This window comes from Nycticebus coucang, chromosome 14 (genome assembly GCF_027406575.1).
Source record: "Nycticebus coucang isolate mNycCou1 chromosome 14, mNycCou1.pri, whole genome shotgun sequence".
Classification (NCBI taxonomy): Eukaryota; Metazoa; Chordata; class Mammalia; order Primates; family Lorisidae; genus Nycticebus; species Nycticebus coucang.
In genome coordinates this window covers 60957479-60975745 of record NC_069793.1, presented here as the reverse complement: position 1 = coordinate 60975745, position 18267 = coordinate 60957479, and the positions used below count along the sequence as shown (strand labels likewise).

The window sequence follows — 18267 nt, the reverse complement described above, 5'->3', positions numbered from 1 at the left end:
AAAATAATAAATAGAAAGCACCTGTAAGTGACCCTGGATGTTAGACTTAGGGGATAAAGACTCAAAGTAACTATTATCGACAGGTTAAAATTCTAAGGGGGAACTATGCTTGAGGAATTAAATTATAAAAACAATGACATAAAAATAGTTATCTAAACAATGGCATAGAAATGATTAAAAAATAAAATTTCTAAAAATTTGAAGTAAAATAACCAAAATGAAATGTGTACCAGAAGAGCTCAATAACACATTAAGATAGCAGACATAAGGACCTCTGAACCTGAAGTTGAGCCAACAGAAATTTTGTAACCTAAGGAACAGAGGGAAAATGATTGAAAAAATAGAAATCACCTCACACACATGTGGGATGACACAAAATTTATCAAAATACATGCAATAGGTGTTCCAGAAGGAAAGACGACAGATGAAAAGAGAAAAAAAATTAAAAAATAATTAGGGGAAAAAATTTATAATTCTATAAAAACATTAAGGTACTCATTGTTGTTCAGTGAACATCAAATTAAATAAATAAAGTGAGATCCACACATAAACACATCATAAACAAATTTCTGAAGGCTACAATCAAAGAAAAACTTTTTGAAAGCATCAAACAATAAATCAATCATCACAGAAGAAATGCTTTCAAAATGATTAATAGTCGATTCCTTATCTGAAATAACAGAGAGCAGAGGACAAGACTGACATGTGGAAAACTCTAAAAGAAAAAGAAACCGTATGGGTGGCGCCTCTGCCTCAGTGAGTAGGGCGCTGGCCCCATATACCGAGGGTGGCAGGTTCGAACCTGACCTCAGCCAAACTGCAACAAAAAAATAGCCAGGCATTGTGGTGAGCACCTGTAGTCCCAGCTACTTGGGAGGCTGAGGCAAGAGAATCACCTAAGCCCAAGAGCTCGAGGTGGCTGTGAGCTGTGACTCCACAGCACTCTACTGAGGGTGACAAAATGAGACTCTGTTTCTAAAAAAATAAAGAAAGAAAGAAAAAGAAAACTGTAAACCTGGAATTCCATTTAAAGCAAAAATATTCTTTAAAGATTAAGAAAAAACATGTTACCATGTAAAGACTGATAGAGTTTGTTGCTGGCAGATAGCAAAAATATTTATTATGAGAAATATTTTTTAAAAGCTTTTAGTTGAAAAAATATTCCTCCAGAGATTGACTTAAATTCAAACTGAAACAATAAGGAAATGCTATAACGTGTGACTTAATAGAAAATATGCTATCGTTTATTTTCCAATTTATTTTTAGTAACTTTAAAGACATGAGTTTATTAATATAGTTATTAAATACTATATTGATCAGTTAAAACATATATGCATGTAATCTATGTGACAATAAGATTACAAAGGTTCAGAAAATATTAAGCAATATTTCAGTCATGTTTCTGTATTTTACTGGAATTAAGTTAGTATTAATCTGAAGTACATTGTGACAGGATAAGTGAATATTATAATCCCAAGGGTAACCACTAGAAAAACAACTAAAATAATATGTAGCTCAAAATCAGAGAAATTAAAACTCTCTACTGAAAAATATCTATTTAATCAAAAGAAGCCAGTTAAGGAGAAAAGAAACAGCAGCAACAAAAAAGAGGAGAGAGACTCCTGCAGCCAGCAATGGAGGAAAGACACCCCACCCCAGTAACACAGGTGGTAGCTAGCAACTGCTGCAGCCACTGGGTTTCAGCTCCTTGAATTCAACCCACTCCAAGCCAGTTGCTTACTCCCTGCCCAGAGCTGTAACTTTCATCTGCACTTCTTTTTTGCTAACTACCCTGTTTCCCCGAAAATAAGACAGTGTCTTATTTTAAGGTGCTCACAAAGATGCTGTAGTCTTATTTTCAGGGGAAGTCTTATCTTTCCTGTAAGTAGGTCTTATTTTCAGAGGATGTCTTATTTTCGGGGAAATAGGGTACTTCATCTGAAGTTTTGCTGATTGCAAAGAAGGTGCACCAAAAGAAGCAGGATGGAGCTCTATACCTTTTGCCAGAAAGAATCGCTTGGGCACTTGAAGGCAAAGATAGATTTATGATCAACCATTTATATGAAGATATTAAATGAGCAACTTGATTTCCCCTCCAGCTCCATAAGAGTTGGAGGTTTCAACACTCCTTTGGCAGTGTTGGATAGATGTTCCAATAAGAACCTGAGCAAAGATATTTTAGATTTAAATGTAACCATCCAACATTTGGATTTAGCAGATATCTACAGAACATTTCATCCCAACAAAACTGAATACATATACTTCTCATCAGCCCACGGAACATACTCCAAAATTGATGACATTTTAGGTCACAAGTCTAACCTCAGTAAATGTAAAGGAATAGAAAATATTCCTTGCATCTTTTTGGATCACCATGGATCCGAATCCATGGATTCAGATCAACATCAATAAATGTTGAACTCAGTAACAATAGGAATCTGCATACTCATACAAAAACATGGAAGTTAAATAACCTTATGCTGAATGATAGCTGGGTCATAGATGAGGTGAAGAAGGAAATTACCAAATTGTTGGAACAAAACGATAATGAAGACACGAATTATCAGAACCTCTGGGATACCTAAGAGAGAAATTTATAGCACTGCAAGCCTTCCTCAAGAGAACGGAAAGAGAGGAAGTTAACAACTTAATGGGACATCTCAAGCAACTGGAAAAGGAAGAACATTCCAACCCCAAACCCAGTAGAAGAAAAGAAATAACCAAAATTAGAGCAGAATTAAATGAAATTGAAAACAAAAGTATTATACAACAGATCAATAAATCAAAAAGTTGGTTTTTCGAAAAGGTCAATAAAGTAGATAAACCTTTGCCTAACCTAACCAGGAAAAAAAAAAGTAAAATCTCTAATTTCATCAATCAGAAATGACAAAGACGAAATAACAACAGACTCCTCAGAAATTCAAAAAAATTCTTAATGAATATTACAAGAAACTTTATTCTCAGAAATATGAAAATCTGAAGGAAATTGACCAATACTTGGAAGCACATCACTTTCCAAGACTTAGCCAGAATCAAATGGAAATGTTGAATAGGCCAATATCAAGTTCTGAAATAGCGTCAACCATACAAAATCTCCCTGAAAAAAAAAAGCCCAGGACCACATGGCTTCACGACAGAATTCTACCAAACCTTTAGAGAGGAACTAGTACCTATATTACTCAACCTGTTCCAAAACGTATAAAAAGAAGGAAGACTAGCCAACAAGTTCTATGAAGCAAACATCACCCTGATCCGCAAAGCAGGAAAAGACCCAACAAGAAAAGAAAATTATAGACCTAATGAATACAGATGCAAAAATATTCAACAAGATCCTAACAAACAGAATCCAGCAACACATCAAACAAATTATACACCACGACCAAGTTGGTTTTATCCGAGGGTCTCAAGGCTGGTTCAATATACGTAAATCATAAATATACAGCACATGAACAAATTAAAAAACAAAGACCATATGATTCTCTCAATTGATGAAGAAAAAGCTATTGATAATATCCAGCATCCCTTCATGATCAGAACACTTAAGAAAATTGGTATAGAAGGGACATTTCTTAAACTGATAGAGGCCATCTACAGCAAACCCACAGCCAATATCGTATTGAATGGAGTTAAATTCATTTCCACTCAGATCAGAAACCAGAGAAGGTTGTCCATTGTCTCCACTGCTCTTTAATGTTGTAATCGAAGTTTTAGCCATCGCAATTAGGGAAGAAAAGGCGATCAAGGGTACCCACATAGGGTCAGAAGAGATCAAACTTTCACTCTTCACAGATGATATGATTGTGTATCTGGAAAACACCAGGGATTCTACTACAAAACTCTTAGAAGTGATCAAGGAATACAGCAGCATCTCAGGTTACAAAATCAACATTCATAAATCGGTAACTTTTATATATACCAACAATAGTCAAGCTGAAAAAACAGTTAAGGAATCTATTCCATTCACAGTAGTGCCACAGAAGATGAAATATTTGGGAGTTTATCTAACAAAGGACATGAAATATCTCTATAAAGAGAAGTACGAAACTCTAAGAAAAGAAATAGCTGACAATGTTAACAAATGGAAAAACATACCATAGTCATGGCTGGGAAGAATCAACATTGTTAAAATGTCCATATTACCCAAAGCAATATAAAATTTTAATGCAATCTATTAAAGCACCACTGTCATACTTTAAAGATCTTGAAAAAACAATACTTTTTTTTATATGGAATCAGAAAAAACCTCAAACAGCCAAGACATTACTCAGAATTAAAAACCAAGCAGGAGGAATCATGCTACTGGACTATACTATAAATTGATAGTGATCAAAACAACACAGTACTGGCACAAAAACAGAGAGTTTGATATACGAAACAGAATAGAGAACCAAGAGATGAATCCAGCTAATTACCGTTATTTGATCTTTGACAAGCCAATTAAAAACATTCAGTGGGGAAAAGATTCCCTATGTAACAAATGGTGCTGGGTGAACTGGCTGGCAACCTGTAGAAGAGTGAAACTGGACCCACACTTATCACCATTAACTAAGATAGACTCTCACTGGATTAAAGATTTAAACTTAAGACATGAAACTATAAAAATACTACAATAGAGGGCGGCACCTGTGGCTCAAGGAGTAGGGCGCCGGTCCCATATGCCGGAGGTGGCGGGTTCAAACCCAGCCCCGGCCAAAAAAAAAACCACAAAAAAAAAAAAAAATACTACAATAGAGTGCAGGGAAAACTCTTGAAGAAATGGGTCTGGGCGAGTATTTTATGAGGAAGACCCCAGGGCAATTGAGGCAGCTTCAAAAATACACTGCTGGAACCTGATCAAAGTAAAAAGCTTCTGCACAGCTAAGAACACAGTAAGTAAAGCAAGCAAACAGCCTTCAGAATGGGAGAAGATATTTGCAGTTATGTCTCCGACAAAGGTTTAAGAACAAGAATACACAGAGAACTCAAACGTATAAGCAAGAAAAGCACAAGTGATCCCATCGCAGGCTGGGCAAGGGACTTGAAGAGAAACTTCTCTGAAGAAGACAGGCGCACGGCCTATAGACATATGAAAAAATGCTCATCGTCCTTAATCATCAGAGAAATGCAAATCAAAACTACTTTGAGATATCATCTAACTCCAGTGAGACTAGCCTATATCACAAAATCCCAAGACCAGAGATGTTGGTGCGGATGTGGAGAAAAGGGAACACTTTTGCACTCCTGGTGGGAATGCAAATTAATACATTCCTTTTAGAAAGAGATATGGAGAACACTTAGAGATCTAAAAATAGATCTACCATTCAATCCTGTAATCCCTCTACTGGGCATATACCCAGAAGACCAAAAATCACATCATAACAAAGATATTTGTACCAGAATGTTTATTGCAGCCCAATTCATAATTGCTAAGTCATGGAAGAAGCCCAAGTGCCCATCGATCCAGGAATGGATTAATAAATTGTGGTATATGTACACCATGGAATATTATGTAGCCTTAAAGAAAGATGGAGAATTTGTCTCTTTCATGTTTACATGGATGGAGCTGGAACATATTCTTCTTAGTAAAGTATCTCAAGAATGGAAGAAAAAGTACCCAATGTACTCAGCCCTACTATGAAACTAATTTAGGGTTTTCACATGAAAGCTATAACCCAGTTACAATCTAAGAATAGGGGAAAGGGGGAAAGGGAGGGAAGAGGTGGGTAGGGAGAATAGGTGGGATTACACCAGTGGTGCATCTTACAAGGGTATATGTGAAACTTGGTAAACGGTCTGTGAAGCTAGTGAATGATGCCCCATGATTATATCAATGTACACAGCTATGATTTAATAAAAAAAAAAAAAAATGAAAAGGCAACATATGAATTGGAGAAAAATACTTGCAAGCCATATCTGATAATCAGGTTTAATATCCAAAATGTATACAGAGGCCTGGCTCATGCCTGTAATCCTCACATTCTGAGAGGCCAAGTTGGGGGAATCACTTTAGGTCAAGAGTCTGAGCCTGGCCTGAGCAAGAGCAAGACCCTGTCTCTACTAAAAGTATAAAAATTAGCTAGGCACTCCCTGCTACTTGGGAGACTAAGGCAGGAGGATTACTTGAACCCAGTAGACTAAGGTTGCTGTGAACTACGCTGATACCATGGCATTCTAGCCTAGGCAACCAAATGACACTCTGTCTCAAAATGAAACAAACAAACAAATATATACATATATATACACATTATTTTACATTGGTATATTTGTTTTTCTACATAAAGAGTACTAAAGAGTACAACTCAATAGCAGAAAAACAAATATGCCAATATAAAAATGGGTGAAGGAACTGAATAGAAGTTTCTTCTTTGTGTGTATGTGTATTTTTGCTATTATTTCTTGTTTTGTTTATTTTAGTTTTGTTTTTCCCCCCTTTGGGATTCATTGAGGTTAGAAAGAATTAGGTTACACTGATTGCATTTGTTAGGCAAAGTCCCACCCCCAAGAGGTATGCCATACGCTGTGACCCCCTCTACGCCCTTCCCACCTCCCCTCTCCCAATCCCTCATCCCTCATTCAGACATTTCTGAAAAGGCAGCAAACAATCAATAGGAATATGAAAAAATGCTTTTGATAAATTAATAGAAATAGGATTTTCCCTTGCTACTTACACAAGGGAAAAACTTACTTATTCCTATAATCTCTGATATTGATTCAGGTAAAGGATACTGTAGTGCAAGGATGGGCAGGTATTGGTCAAAGGATACCAACTTCCGATAGAGAGGAGGAATATCCTCAGGATATCTATTGTACAACATGGCAGTTAACAATGTATAATGTATTACATTCTTGAAAATTGTAAAGAGTAGATTTTAAATGTTCTCACACTGAAAGAAAAGTATGTGAGGTAATGAGTATGTTAATTAATTTGATGTAGCCATTCCATAATGTATACATATTTCAAAACCACTTGTTGCAAACAGTACAATAGCATGCCAGTTTAAATAAGTTTAAAATTAAAAAAATAAAAATTAAAGAGATACAGAAGTGTCTAGTCTAAGTGTAGTCTAAGACTACAAAGAAGTCTTATGACTATCTTAAAGACTATAAATTAGATGAAATGAATAATCCTATGGAGACATCCATTACCAAGGAGAGACTCAAGAAGGATTAAAAATCTTAATAAACAAAAAGCATGTAAAAAATTAAAAATTTGATACCTTTCATGAAAGTAAGAAATGCTGGCTTGGTGCCTATAGCTCAGTGGCTAGGGTGCCGGCCACATACACTGGGGTTGCCAGTTTTAAACCCTGTTCAGGCCTGCTGAACAACAATGACAACAACAACAAAAAAAATAGCCAGGCATTGTGGCAGATGCCTGTACTCCCAGCTACCTGGGAGGCTGAGGCAAGAGAATCACTTAAGCCTAAAGAGTTGGAGATAGCTGTGAGCTGTGATGCTACAGCACTCTGCTGAGGGCGACATAGTAAGATTCTGCCTTAATAAAAAAAAAAAAAAAAAAAAAAGAGAGAGAGAGTGTAAGAAATACTAAGGCAGCTATACTGGTAAATTCTATTGAATAAAGAAGAAATAACACCAGTCTTTTTCAAATATTTTCCGGAAAATAAAAAGAGGTAACTTCTCAGCATATTCTATGAGGGGGAAAAAACAGGATTTTGGGGGAGGTATAGACGTTTTAACAATGTTGATTCTTCTGATATGTATTCTTGATATGTATTCTTGCTGATATGTATTCTGAAGTGCATTTGCTTGACTAAGCTGAGCAATGAAAAACTGTCAGATAAATGTTGGTGATTACAGAGAACAGGGGAATGGAGTTAAACTGAAACCTTTTCCTCTTAGAACTGGAACTAGAGAAGGTTGTCCTCTGTCACCATTACTATTCTAGCCAATACAATTAAGCAAGATAAGGAAATAAAGGGCATCCAAATGGGAGCAGAGGAGGTCAAACTCTCTCTCTTTACTGATGTATGATCTTATACTTAAGACTCAACCACAAGAATCCTGGAAGTCATCAAAAAATACAGTAATGTCTCAGGATATAAAATCAATGTCCACTAGTCAGTTGCCTTTGTAAACGCCAATAACAGTCAAGATGAGAGGCTAATTAAGGACACAACTCCCTCCCCCATAGCTTCAAAGAAAATGAAATATCTAGGAATATACTTAACAAAGGAGGAGAAGGACCCTCTTAGGGTTTCATGAAGAAAATTATGAAGGAGGTGAAGGACCCTCTTAGGGTTTCATAAAGAAAATAGCAGATGATATTAACAAATGGAAGAACATACCATGTTCATGGCTGGGAAGAGCCAACATTGTTAAAATGTCTATACTTCCCAAAGCAATCTACCTATTCAATGCCATCCCTATTAATATACCAGCATCATACTTTCAAGATTTGGAAAAAATAATTCTGTCTTTTATATGCAACCAGAAAAAAACCCATATAGCTAAGGCAGTTCTTAGTAATAAAAATAAAGCTGGGGGCATCACCAAACCAGATTTTACTCTGTACTACAAAGCCATACTGGTCAAGACAGCATGGTACTGGCCAAAAAATAGAGACATAGACATTTGGAATCGAATAGAAAACCAGGAAATGAAACTAACATCTTAAAACCACCTAATCTTTGATAAACCAAATAAGACATACCTTAGGGGAAAGACTCCCTATTCAATAAATGGTGCTGGGAGAACTGGATATCCACATGTAAAAGACGGAAACTGGACCCACACCTTTCGCCACTCACAAAAATTGATTCAAGATGGATAAAGGACTTAAATTTAAGACACAAAACAATAAAAATCCTCAAAGAAAGCATAGGAAAACATTGGAAGATATTGGCCTGGGGAAAGACTTCATGAAGAAGACTGCCATGGCAATTGCAACAACAAAAACAAACAAATGGGACTTAATTAAACTGAAGAGCTCTGTACAGCTAAGGAGACAACAACCAAAGCAAATAGACAACCTACAAAATGGGAAAAGATATTTGCATATTTTGAATCAGACAAAAGCTTAATAACTAGGATCTATAGAGAACTCGAATTAATCCACATGAAAAAAGCCAACAATCCCATATATCAATGGACAAGACACATGAATAGAACCTTCTCTAAAGAAGACAGACAAATGGTTAACAAACATATGACAAAATGCTCATCATCTCTATATATTAGAGAAATGCAAATCAAAACTACCCTGAGATACCATCTAACCCCAGTGAGAATAGCCCACATCACAAAATCTCAAAGCTGCAGATGCTGGCATGGATGTGGAGAAAGGAACACTTTAACACTGCTGGTGGGACTGTAAACTAATACAACCTTTTTGGAAGGAAGTATGGAGAACCCTCAAAGAACTCAAGCTAGACCTCCCATTTGATCCTGCAATTCCATTACTGGGCATCTACCCACAAGGAAAAAAATCCTTTTATTATAAGGACACTTGCACTGGACTGTTTATTGCAGCTCAATTTACAATCATTAAAATGTGGAAACAGCTTAAATGCCCACCAACCCAGGAATAGATTAACAAGTTGTGGTATATGTACAACATGGAATACTGTTCAGCCATTAAAAAAATGGAGACTTTACAGCCTTTGTATTAACCTGGAAGTGGAAGACATTATTCTTAGTAAAGCATCACAAGAACGGAGAAGCATGAATCCTGTGTACTCAATTTTGATATGAGGACAATTAATGACACCATGGGGGTGGGGTAAGGAAGAGCAGAGAGAGGGAAGAAGGGAGGGGGTGAGGTCTTGGTGTGTGCCACACCTTTTGGGGGCAAGACATGATTGTAAGAGGGACTTTACCTAATAAATGCAATCAGTGTAATCTGGTTTCTTGTACCCTCAATGAATCCCCAACAATAAATAAAAAATTAAATTAAATTAAAAATAAATAGTAAAAAAAATTATAAAATAAAAATAAGATCTTCCCTGGTTACTGATGGATTCAGTAATTCCTATAACTTCTGATATTGGTTCAGGAAGAGGGTATGACAGTGCCCAGAAAACTTTAGTGTCAGCACTAGAGACAGCACAGAAACACAGAGAAGGAAACAGTCTTCACTTTCCTGCATCTCAGATACTGAGGAGTCTCTTTAAGTCTTACCTGCAGCATCTCTATTGCTGGCGCCTGCAACCGACGCTCCACATCAGAAATGAACATTCTTACCACCTGATGGTGCTGGTCCAGCTCATTCTTAGACTCTGCTAGACTATTAAGAATATCTTTTTCCTCTTCCTCAAGAATTTGCAGTTTGTTGTTCTCCTCAGACACCAGGAAGTCTCTCAGTTTGCCAAACTGTGCCTGGATGTTTTGTCTGTCAGACTGTATTTGATCCTTCAGGGATGAGAAAGAAAACAGAGCCATTCAGTGTATAAGGCAGAGGCTGCGCACCAGAAAAAGAATCGCTTCTCTGGAAGTTCTCACAAGGAAGGGCTGAGAAGCAGGAAAGTAATTCTTAGGGAAGCTGAGAATTTTTTTATTATTTTCTCTTCTTAACATTCTAAAAGCCCTTAAATTGGCATGTGGAGGCCCATCTGAACCAAAACGGGATACCTGGGTGTGGTTTAGCCATCACACAGTTATCCGGGACACCCATGCCTACTTGCAGTACTGCTCACTTCACCCTTAAATGCTGAGGCAAAACCATGAGCCGCTGGCAAAGTCTTCCCCCAGAAGACCCATAGATTTAAAAAGCATCACAGGAACAGAACTCAAAATTTACTTGCCATCCCCATCAGAGAGTCCCTCCATATAACAGCTTCCTCCAAAGAGCTGTGTACATTTGTAACATATTCAGTCTCCACCCCTGAGCCCCCATATGGGAATGGATAAAGAAGAGGACTAATTAAATGATTCCTGGAGCTATCAATTATCAGGGAATGAAAAAGGGAGGGAGCTTCTGTCCAAGATCCTGCCCAGGTTTCTGGATAATTCCCTCAGGAAATGGCTCCTCTTACTTTCCAGGAAGTTCTCTCTTTGCTGATGTCATCTTCTACCTGCTCAACTTCCTGCTGCTGCTTCATCAGCTTTTCCAGAACTCCCTGGAGCCTCTTCTGTGAGAAAGAAATTACACCAGAGCTAAGCTCTGAGCTTTCTTAGCACTTGGATAGAAGATAAAGAAATCAGAGTTATCGCAGAAGAGACTAGAGTTTACAGAAGCTCTGAGAATAGCAATTAGAACCCATAACTCGGAAGAAACCTAACATGGTAAATGTGTTCCTTAAGTTTTAGGTAACTGAAATCACCATCACCCACACCAAGATTAGATTTATTCTTTTTCTTCTAGAAGAAAAACCCAATCTGCAACAAGGAGAGAACTTGCCTTGTATCTCAGTTCACCCCAGATACAGTGAAACTGTACCTCCGTTTCCTTGCTGAAAGGAGTGACCAGAGCTTTCCTTTGGTGCCAAATCTCTACCCATATGGCTCAAAGTACAAAAATATTTACTTCTCTCCAAGAGTATGTACTCTAGGTTTATCCTCTTACAACTGCATGAAGTGCATAAAAATGTCCTTCAGGTATAGGGCTCAGAAGATAAATATAGGATTGAGAAAAACCAGAAGCCTTGGACAAGTAAAGTAATATGCAGGGCAGCACCTGTGGCTCAAGGAATAGGGCACTGGCCCCCTATACCAGAGGTGGTGGGTTCAAACCGGCCCCGGCCCTGACCCAAAACTGCAACAACAAAAAATAAATGAAGTAAAATGCAAAGTGATGCTTTCCAATTTGGTACCATTTTCCTCCCTGTCTTCCCTCCATTCTGGTCTCTTACTTGGTACTCCTGGGCAGCCTCCTCCAGGAGGAATGTGTGGTGACCACGGTGCTTCTGAGACCTCTCACAAAGCCAGCAAATGACCTCCCCATCCTCCTTACAGAAAAGCAGTAGTTTCTCTCCATGCTGCTCACAGTGATTCACCTCCTGCCCCTCTTCTTGGTTTAACTTGACCTCCTTGAGCCTCTCCACTATGTTGGCCAGAGGTCGATTGGGACGCAGGTTCTCAAGCTGGTAAGTGATTCTGCACACAGGACAGCAGCTCTGCCCTTCTTTGTCTATCGTGGACTTCTTCTGGTTTTCAGAGATGCAGGCTTGGCAGAAGCTGTGGCCACAGTCTAGACTCAGGGGTACTATCAGGAGTTCCAGGCAGATGGGGCAGGTCACCTCCTCCTTTATATTCACCAGGAGTTCTGAATCCATAGCAGCTGCTCCCTTGATCCTGCTTATGCTGACTACAGAGGTACCTGTTGCTCACAGAGCTCTGCATGATTGGGCGTTAAAAAGGGACAGACAGGGTAAGAAAGGTTAGAATACAAAGGATACTGATCATGCAGAAATAAAAACTAGGCCAAGATCAAAATATTATAATATTACAAAAATATGGAAGAGAAAAAAGGAAAGGGGCGTGGTGACCTGGTAAAAAAGGCTTTTATTTTTTTGTAATTATTTTAAGCATTTCATGTCAAACGACAAATTTCATCTTTATCTGTGAGGTTTTCTGCTACCCCACAAAGTCAATCAAAGACAATAAAAGTAACTAAATAGACTAAATTAATCCCCAGATCAATGGTGATGTGAAGGCTAGAGTAATCCTAACCAGCTGGGGAGGTCTAGGGAGACTTGTCCTGGAAATTTGACAAGGACATTCATAGTAGCCTGAAGATGTATAAGCATATGGATGGCAGAGAGGCAGAGGATGTAGATATACTCATAGTACACACATATGAGAGACCTAAAAAATATAAACACACATGAAATGGATGTGTTGGAAGTTTTAGAAGAGATGCTTCAAAATAGTAGATGAGAACATTTGACAAATTATCATTGATGGTGGATTATATGTTAGTAACTGAACCAAAATCTAAAATACAAAGATAAACATATGGTTTAACCCACTATGAACTCATATATATATGAAAGACCAGATGTGATAAACGCTACTAGAGATGTATATGTTGTTGGAAATCCAATAATGGAGCAAGCAAGCAGAGGGTCCCTAGAATTACAACTTGAAAACATAACCTTCTAACGGAACTCTGAAGAATATGAATAAAATATGAGAAACAGGATAAATGTGTTAGGTAGAAGATATTGCATATATGCATATGCAGCATCTTCCATGAGTTATAAATTGCCAGTGCGACTGGTGTGTTGAGAGCTGCTAGTCCTAGGATCAGAAAATTTGACAGTCCCCAAAGGAAATAAATTTAGAGACTTTTTCCAAAGAGCAAGAAAAAATTACCAATGTCAATTATGAATTTCAATTATCAGAGCAAAATGAGGACACAATTAGCTTTGCACCGGGGTTGTGAAAAGTGAGATGGATCCACTGTGAAAATAGGAAGATCAGTTAGGATCAGTTGCTCAGCGGAAAGATGACAGATTGTAGGACAAGGTAATGGAGAAAACAGAAAACAGATGAAAGAGATAAATTTAAATCAAAAAGACAGGAGTGGGAATTAGAGTGCATAGGTGGAAACAAAGGGTTAACTTTAGGTTTGAGCTCTTTCTTCCTGTACAGGTGACGTTTGCTTATCCTTCTCCTGCTATTGTTTTCCCCTCAGAAACCTACTATTTTCAAAGAAGTAGAATGTTAGCTGTCTTGCTATTTTACATTATTGACAGTAAAAACAGCCTAATATGTACAGCACAGTTAAAATGTGAAAACTGTATATATCTTAAATTTCAGTTGGTAAGAATAAAACTCATTTTTCATGATATAATCAAATATGCCTTTCTTAGGTCTCTGGAAGCTAGGTTCATGAGTTTTCACAAGATAATTAGGCATTTGGATAACTAGGCTTCACACATCTAGCTAGTCTGATTTCTTAAAAGGATGAGGTGAGTAGTACCGCTGCGAAAACTCTCACTGAGAGTTCATCTGAGATAGCTACACTAGCCATGTTTCCACTCATGCACCTCCTGGCTAAACTACAGGAACATGGACGGTTTATGTCCTATATACTCCCATGAGTGAAACTGTAAACCAGATTGTAAAGTACTGCTAGTGCTCAATCTTACAGCAATAATCTCAGGCCTGGGTTCATTAATAGCCCTGTGGGCTCAGCTAGGCTCAGGGTCACTGTTGGAACTATAGGCAAATGGGGCTATGAAGAAAAAAAAACAACAAAAACAAAGAAAGGAAAGACCCAAATATGCATTAATGATTGCCAAGGTTTGATGATGGAAAACAAATGTTTCCAATATGAGGCAACTGATATGTCTTTTCTTTTTCTGAAAAAAGAAAGGGATAGACATAAAGAATATAAAGTTTCATCTATGAAAGGAACCCAATAAAGAACAAGGAGTAATTCAGCTTAGGGTACGAATACTGAAAATCGACCAAAGCCATCTTGGTATTGGGCTGCAGAGACTGTGACCTGGTTGAGGCTGTGATAAATGGCAGGACCAGTGGCTTATGACATATGATCATGTCTATCCCTGCTTATGATTCAAGTTATGAGACATGGAGTAGACGAAACTCCAGTTACCTCTTATTCTGTTACTGGATGAATAGGATCCAGTGGCCTGTCACAGTCCACCAGTATGCAGAGATGTGATAGGTCTACCAAACTTTATTTGTCAGAAGGAGGGGATTCCTGAGAAAAGTGAGAATAGCCTCTCCAAGGCTGTTCTGATTTTCCATTTCCAAAATTATAGTTTTATACAATTAAGTTCAAAGGAAGACCGTGTAACCTTTATCTTAAACAATAATCAGCATTAATCCATGACCCATAGTAAACAATAATCAGTATAATTCATGACCCAGAATGCTATTCCAGTTCAAAAGTTAATCTCTTAAATCAATCCACCTAAACGACTCAAGATAGGCATCCTCAGGGTGGGAACTAAATTTAAAAAGCAGTAGTAATGGGAGATAGGGAGTGAAGGTCAGGTAGGACCTACATCAACCAGACCAGTGGTGTCTTGTCTGTCCTAGTCTGGCAGACTACATCTTATTTTCACTATACTTGCTTTCAATTTCACTAAAGATACAACCAATGCTGAGAAGCATCAATGGCCTGCACAAGAGGGAGGAGAAGACATTGAATTGTGCTATGAGGCTATGAAATTTATGTTATTTGTGGGGCCACAAAGGGCTGATGTCAAGCAGATTCTGCCATTATAGACACAGAGGAACATGCACAGGAGCCAGAGTCCCCACAGAAGGGATTGGTCCCACCACAACACTTGTGAGCAAAAGTCCCTATAGCATTCAGGGAGATAAGGGTGGTAACATGACAGTTATCTACCCAGTATCACCCCAATCAGCTGGCTGCCATAGATGTCAGGTGATTGCACCCTACACATTGATACAGGATTCCCTCCATTCAGGGCAGGACAAGGGCCCTGTTTTCAAGGCCTAAGCAAACTTTTTTTTTCTCCAAACTGCACTCTGTGAATACAAGCAAGACAGGAAAAAAGCATTCTTTCCAGTATTTCACAAAAGGTAGCCCTCTTGTGGAGTGGACTTCCCACAACTTTGGCCTGGAGGTGGAAGGACTACATTCAATTGTTAATACACTCATTCATTTGCTAATTAACATTGAAGTGTGCCAAGTCCTGGCCTAATAGAATTCTCAAGATCTCCCTATCCCCCTACATCAGCTGTTCTCAGGTTCTCAACCTGTGGATCGTGACCCACAGGAACTGTGTTAAAGGGTTTCAGCATTAAGAAGGTTGAGAACCACTGCCCTAGATAGAAAGACCTGCTAGTGTCTCCCCCCTCTGCCAGAGGCTCTGAAGGCTTTTATTCTTTATATTCCTTTCTATCTAATAAAGTCTATCTTATCACTGATCTCTGTGGTTCCTGGGTTCATTCTTTGAATCTCTGAGACCAAGGACCTACTGTAGAAAAAAATTCTATCAATAACATGGGACTCCTCCTAACATGTATAATAAGCTAAACATGAGAATATAAACTCAACAAGTCCCAGACATGGGAGCTAAATACCTGAATAAAAAAGACACGAAAAAACACTAAAACTTTAAGTAATAAGGACATAGAATTATTTCCTTCTGTGACTAGGGTAAAAATGCATTCTTTGAACATATGAAGCTGGAGGTTGCTGATATTTATGGGAAAGGATAACTTTTTCTAAATAGGCTGGGAAGTGAATTGGCACTGCTTCATTTAGATATTAATATCCTCTAATACCATTCTGGGTTAGACAAATGAAGTACTGAAGACAAATGAAGTACTTTCTGTAAACAACACAGAAGACTTCTGTACAACAAGCACGTTCAGCTGCAGGCACCAAGTGGGTGTTTTTTGTTTGTTTTTTTGTAGAGACAGAGTCTCACTTTATGGCCCTCAGTAGAGTGCCGTGGCATCGCACAGCTCACAGCAACCTCCAACTCCTGGGCTGAAGCGATTCTCTTGCCTCAGCCTCCCGAGTAGCTGGGACTACAGGCGCCCGCCACAACGCCTGGCTATTTTTTGGTTGCAGTTTGGCTGGGGCCGGGTTTGAACCCGCCACCCTCGTTATATGGAGCCGGCGCCTTACCGACTGAGCCATACGCGCAGTCCAAGTGGGTGTTTTTTTAACTCAATTCTGACACAACATACCTGGAGATAGTGTCAGACCCCATACTTCCCATAGACTGCCTCCAACTTCTGATGCCAATCAGGAGCCCTAGGATGTTTTAACTGTTCTTCTGGCCTATTGGCTATTAATTGAGGTTCTTTTCTTTACATTAACGGATTCATTACAAAGGATACTACTGAAGAGATGCACAGGGAAAGACATGTGGGAAGAGCACAGAGTTTCCATGCCCTCCCCACATGTACCACCTGCTCAACTCCATCAAGTGTACAGCTATCCAGAAGCTCCTTTTTTTTTCTTTTTTTTTTTGTAGAGACAGAGTCTCACTCTACCGCCCTCAGGTAGAGTGCTGTGGCGTCACACAGCTCACAGCAACCTCTAACTCTTGGGCTTACATGATTCTCTTGCCTCAGCCTCCCTAGCATCTGGGACTACAGGCGCCCTCCACAACACCAGACTATTTTTTTTGTTGTTGCAGTTTGGCCGGGGCTGGGTTTGAACCCGCCACCCTCGGCATATGGGGCCAGCGCCCTACGCACTGAGCCACAGGCGCTGCCCCCAGAAGCTCCTTGAATTTTGTACTTAAGGGGTTGTATAGATGATTCATTATATAGGCATGATTCATTAATTCACTGGCTATTGTGATTTAAACTTGGGCCTATCTCCACCCCCCAGAGGTTAGGAGCTGAGGTTGAAATTCCTAGCCCTCAAATCCTGCTTTTGTATTTCCTATCTTGAAGCAACTCAGAGGCAGTCAGCCATTAGCCAATTCATTAGCATACAAAAGATGCTTGTCTCTTGGAACATTAAAAGGATTTTAGGAGACATATGCCAGGAAATAGGAAGTAAGACCACGTGTATTTCATATTGTCACAATCATTTAATGTATGTTCCTTGTAATACTAAAAACTGAGGTAAAAGAATGGTTAGCCTTGATAGTGTAATAATGGAAAAATGATCAATTCATAGTTTTCGAGTAGGGACCAAAAAGTAAGCTCACTCTCTGCTTTCTTTCTCTGCCTAGCAGACATGCTTGCAGGTACCCTGTGAATTTTTGTTTTCACAACATCTAAAAGGAGCCCAACAGACAAAAAGGAAATGTAAGTTCATCTTTCTGCATTCACCAGCTCCCTGTGGTGACTCTATTCAGAATTTATTCTACAGCCTCAAGGGTTTCTAAGTCCCCAGAGGCAAAATATGGTGTGTCTGGCCTCAGACTGGGGCCCAAAATCAAATCTTGAGGGAAAAATATACACCAATGAAAAGTCTGTCTCCAGGGACAAAGACAGCTGCTTACCACCCAGAAGCTAAGAAGATAGAAGGAGCAGATGGAACAGATCCCTGCCAGCTTGACTGCAATTACTCCCCACCCCCCCAAATTCACACAGCCACTTGACCTCAGGGCAGACATTCTTCCTTTCTTTCTTTGGCATGCATAACTCTCTCTGGGTTTTTTCTCTGTTTTGCCACTCTTTTGCTCTTCCTCTACTCCCCTTCCCAGAAGATAAAATAAAGTTTATAGTTTTATATTCTAATCTTTGACTATAGAAAATCTTTGCTCGGGCGGCGCCTGTGGCTCAGCGGGTAGGGCGCCGGTCCCATATGCCGGAGGTGGCGGGTTCAAACCCAGCCCCGGCCAAATTAAAAAAAAAAAAAAAACATTGGAAAAAAAAAAAAAGAAAATCTTTGCTCAATCTACACAGAGCATCTAC

The 18267-nt window shown here is 38.9% G+C and overlaps 1 protein-coding gene across 4 annotated transcripts in view; it reads right to left on the bottom strand.

Moving 5' to 3' along the window:
* Window positions 1-18267, bottom strand: part of LOC128565028 (tripartite motif-containing protein 5-like) — a 47604-nt gene that overhangs the window by 7968 nt on the left and 21369 nt on the right. For 3 of the 4 annotated variants that reach the window (XM_053561222.1, XM_053561221.1, XM_053561224.1), the window contains exons 2-4: window positions 11787-12270; window positions 10971-11066; window positions 10117-10347 (exon numbers count right to left, since the gene is read on the bottom strand). In XM_053561222.1, coding sequence (XP_053417197.1) covers window positions 10117-10347; window positions 10971-11066; window positions 11787-12209 — 750 coding nt within the window. In that variant the 5' untranslated portion in view covers window positions 12210-12270. The remainder of the gene's footprint in view (window positions 1-10116; window positions 10348-10970; window positions 11067-11786; window positions 12271-18267) is intronic. The other variant, XM_053561225.1, reaches the window with a different exon arrangement.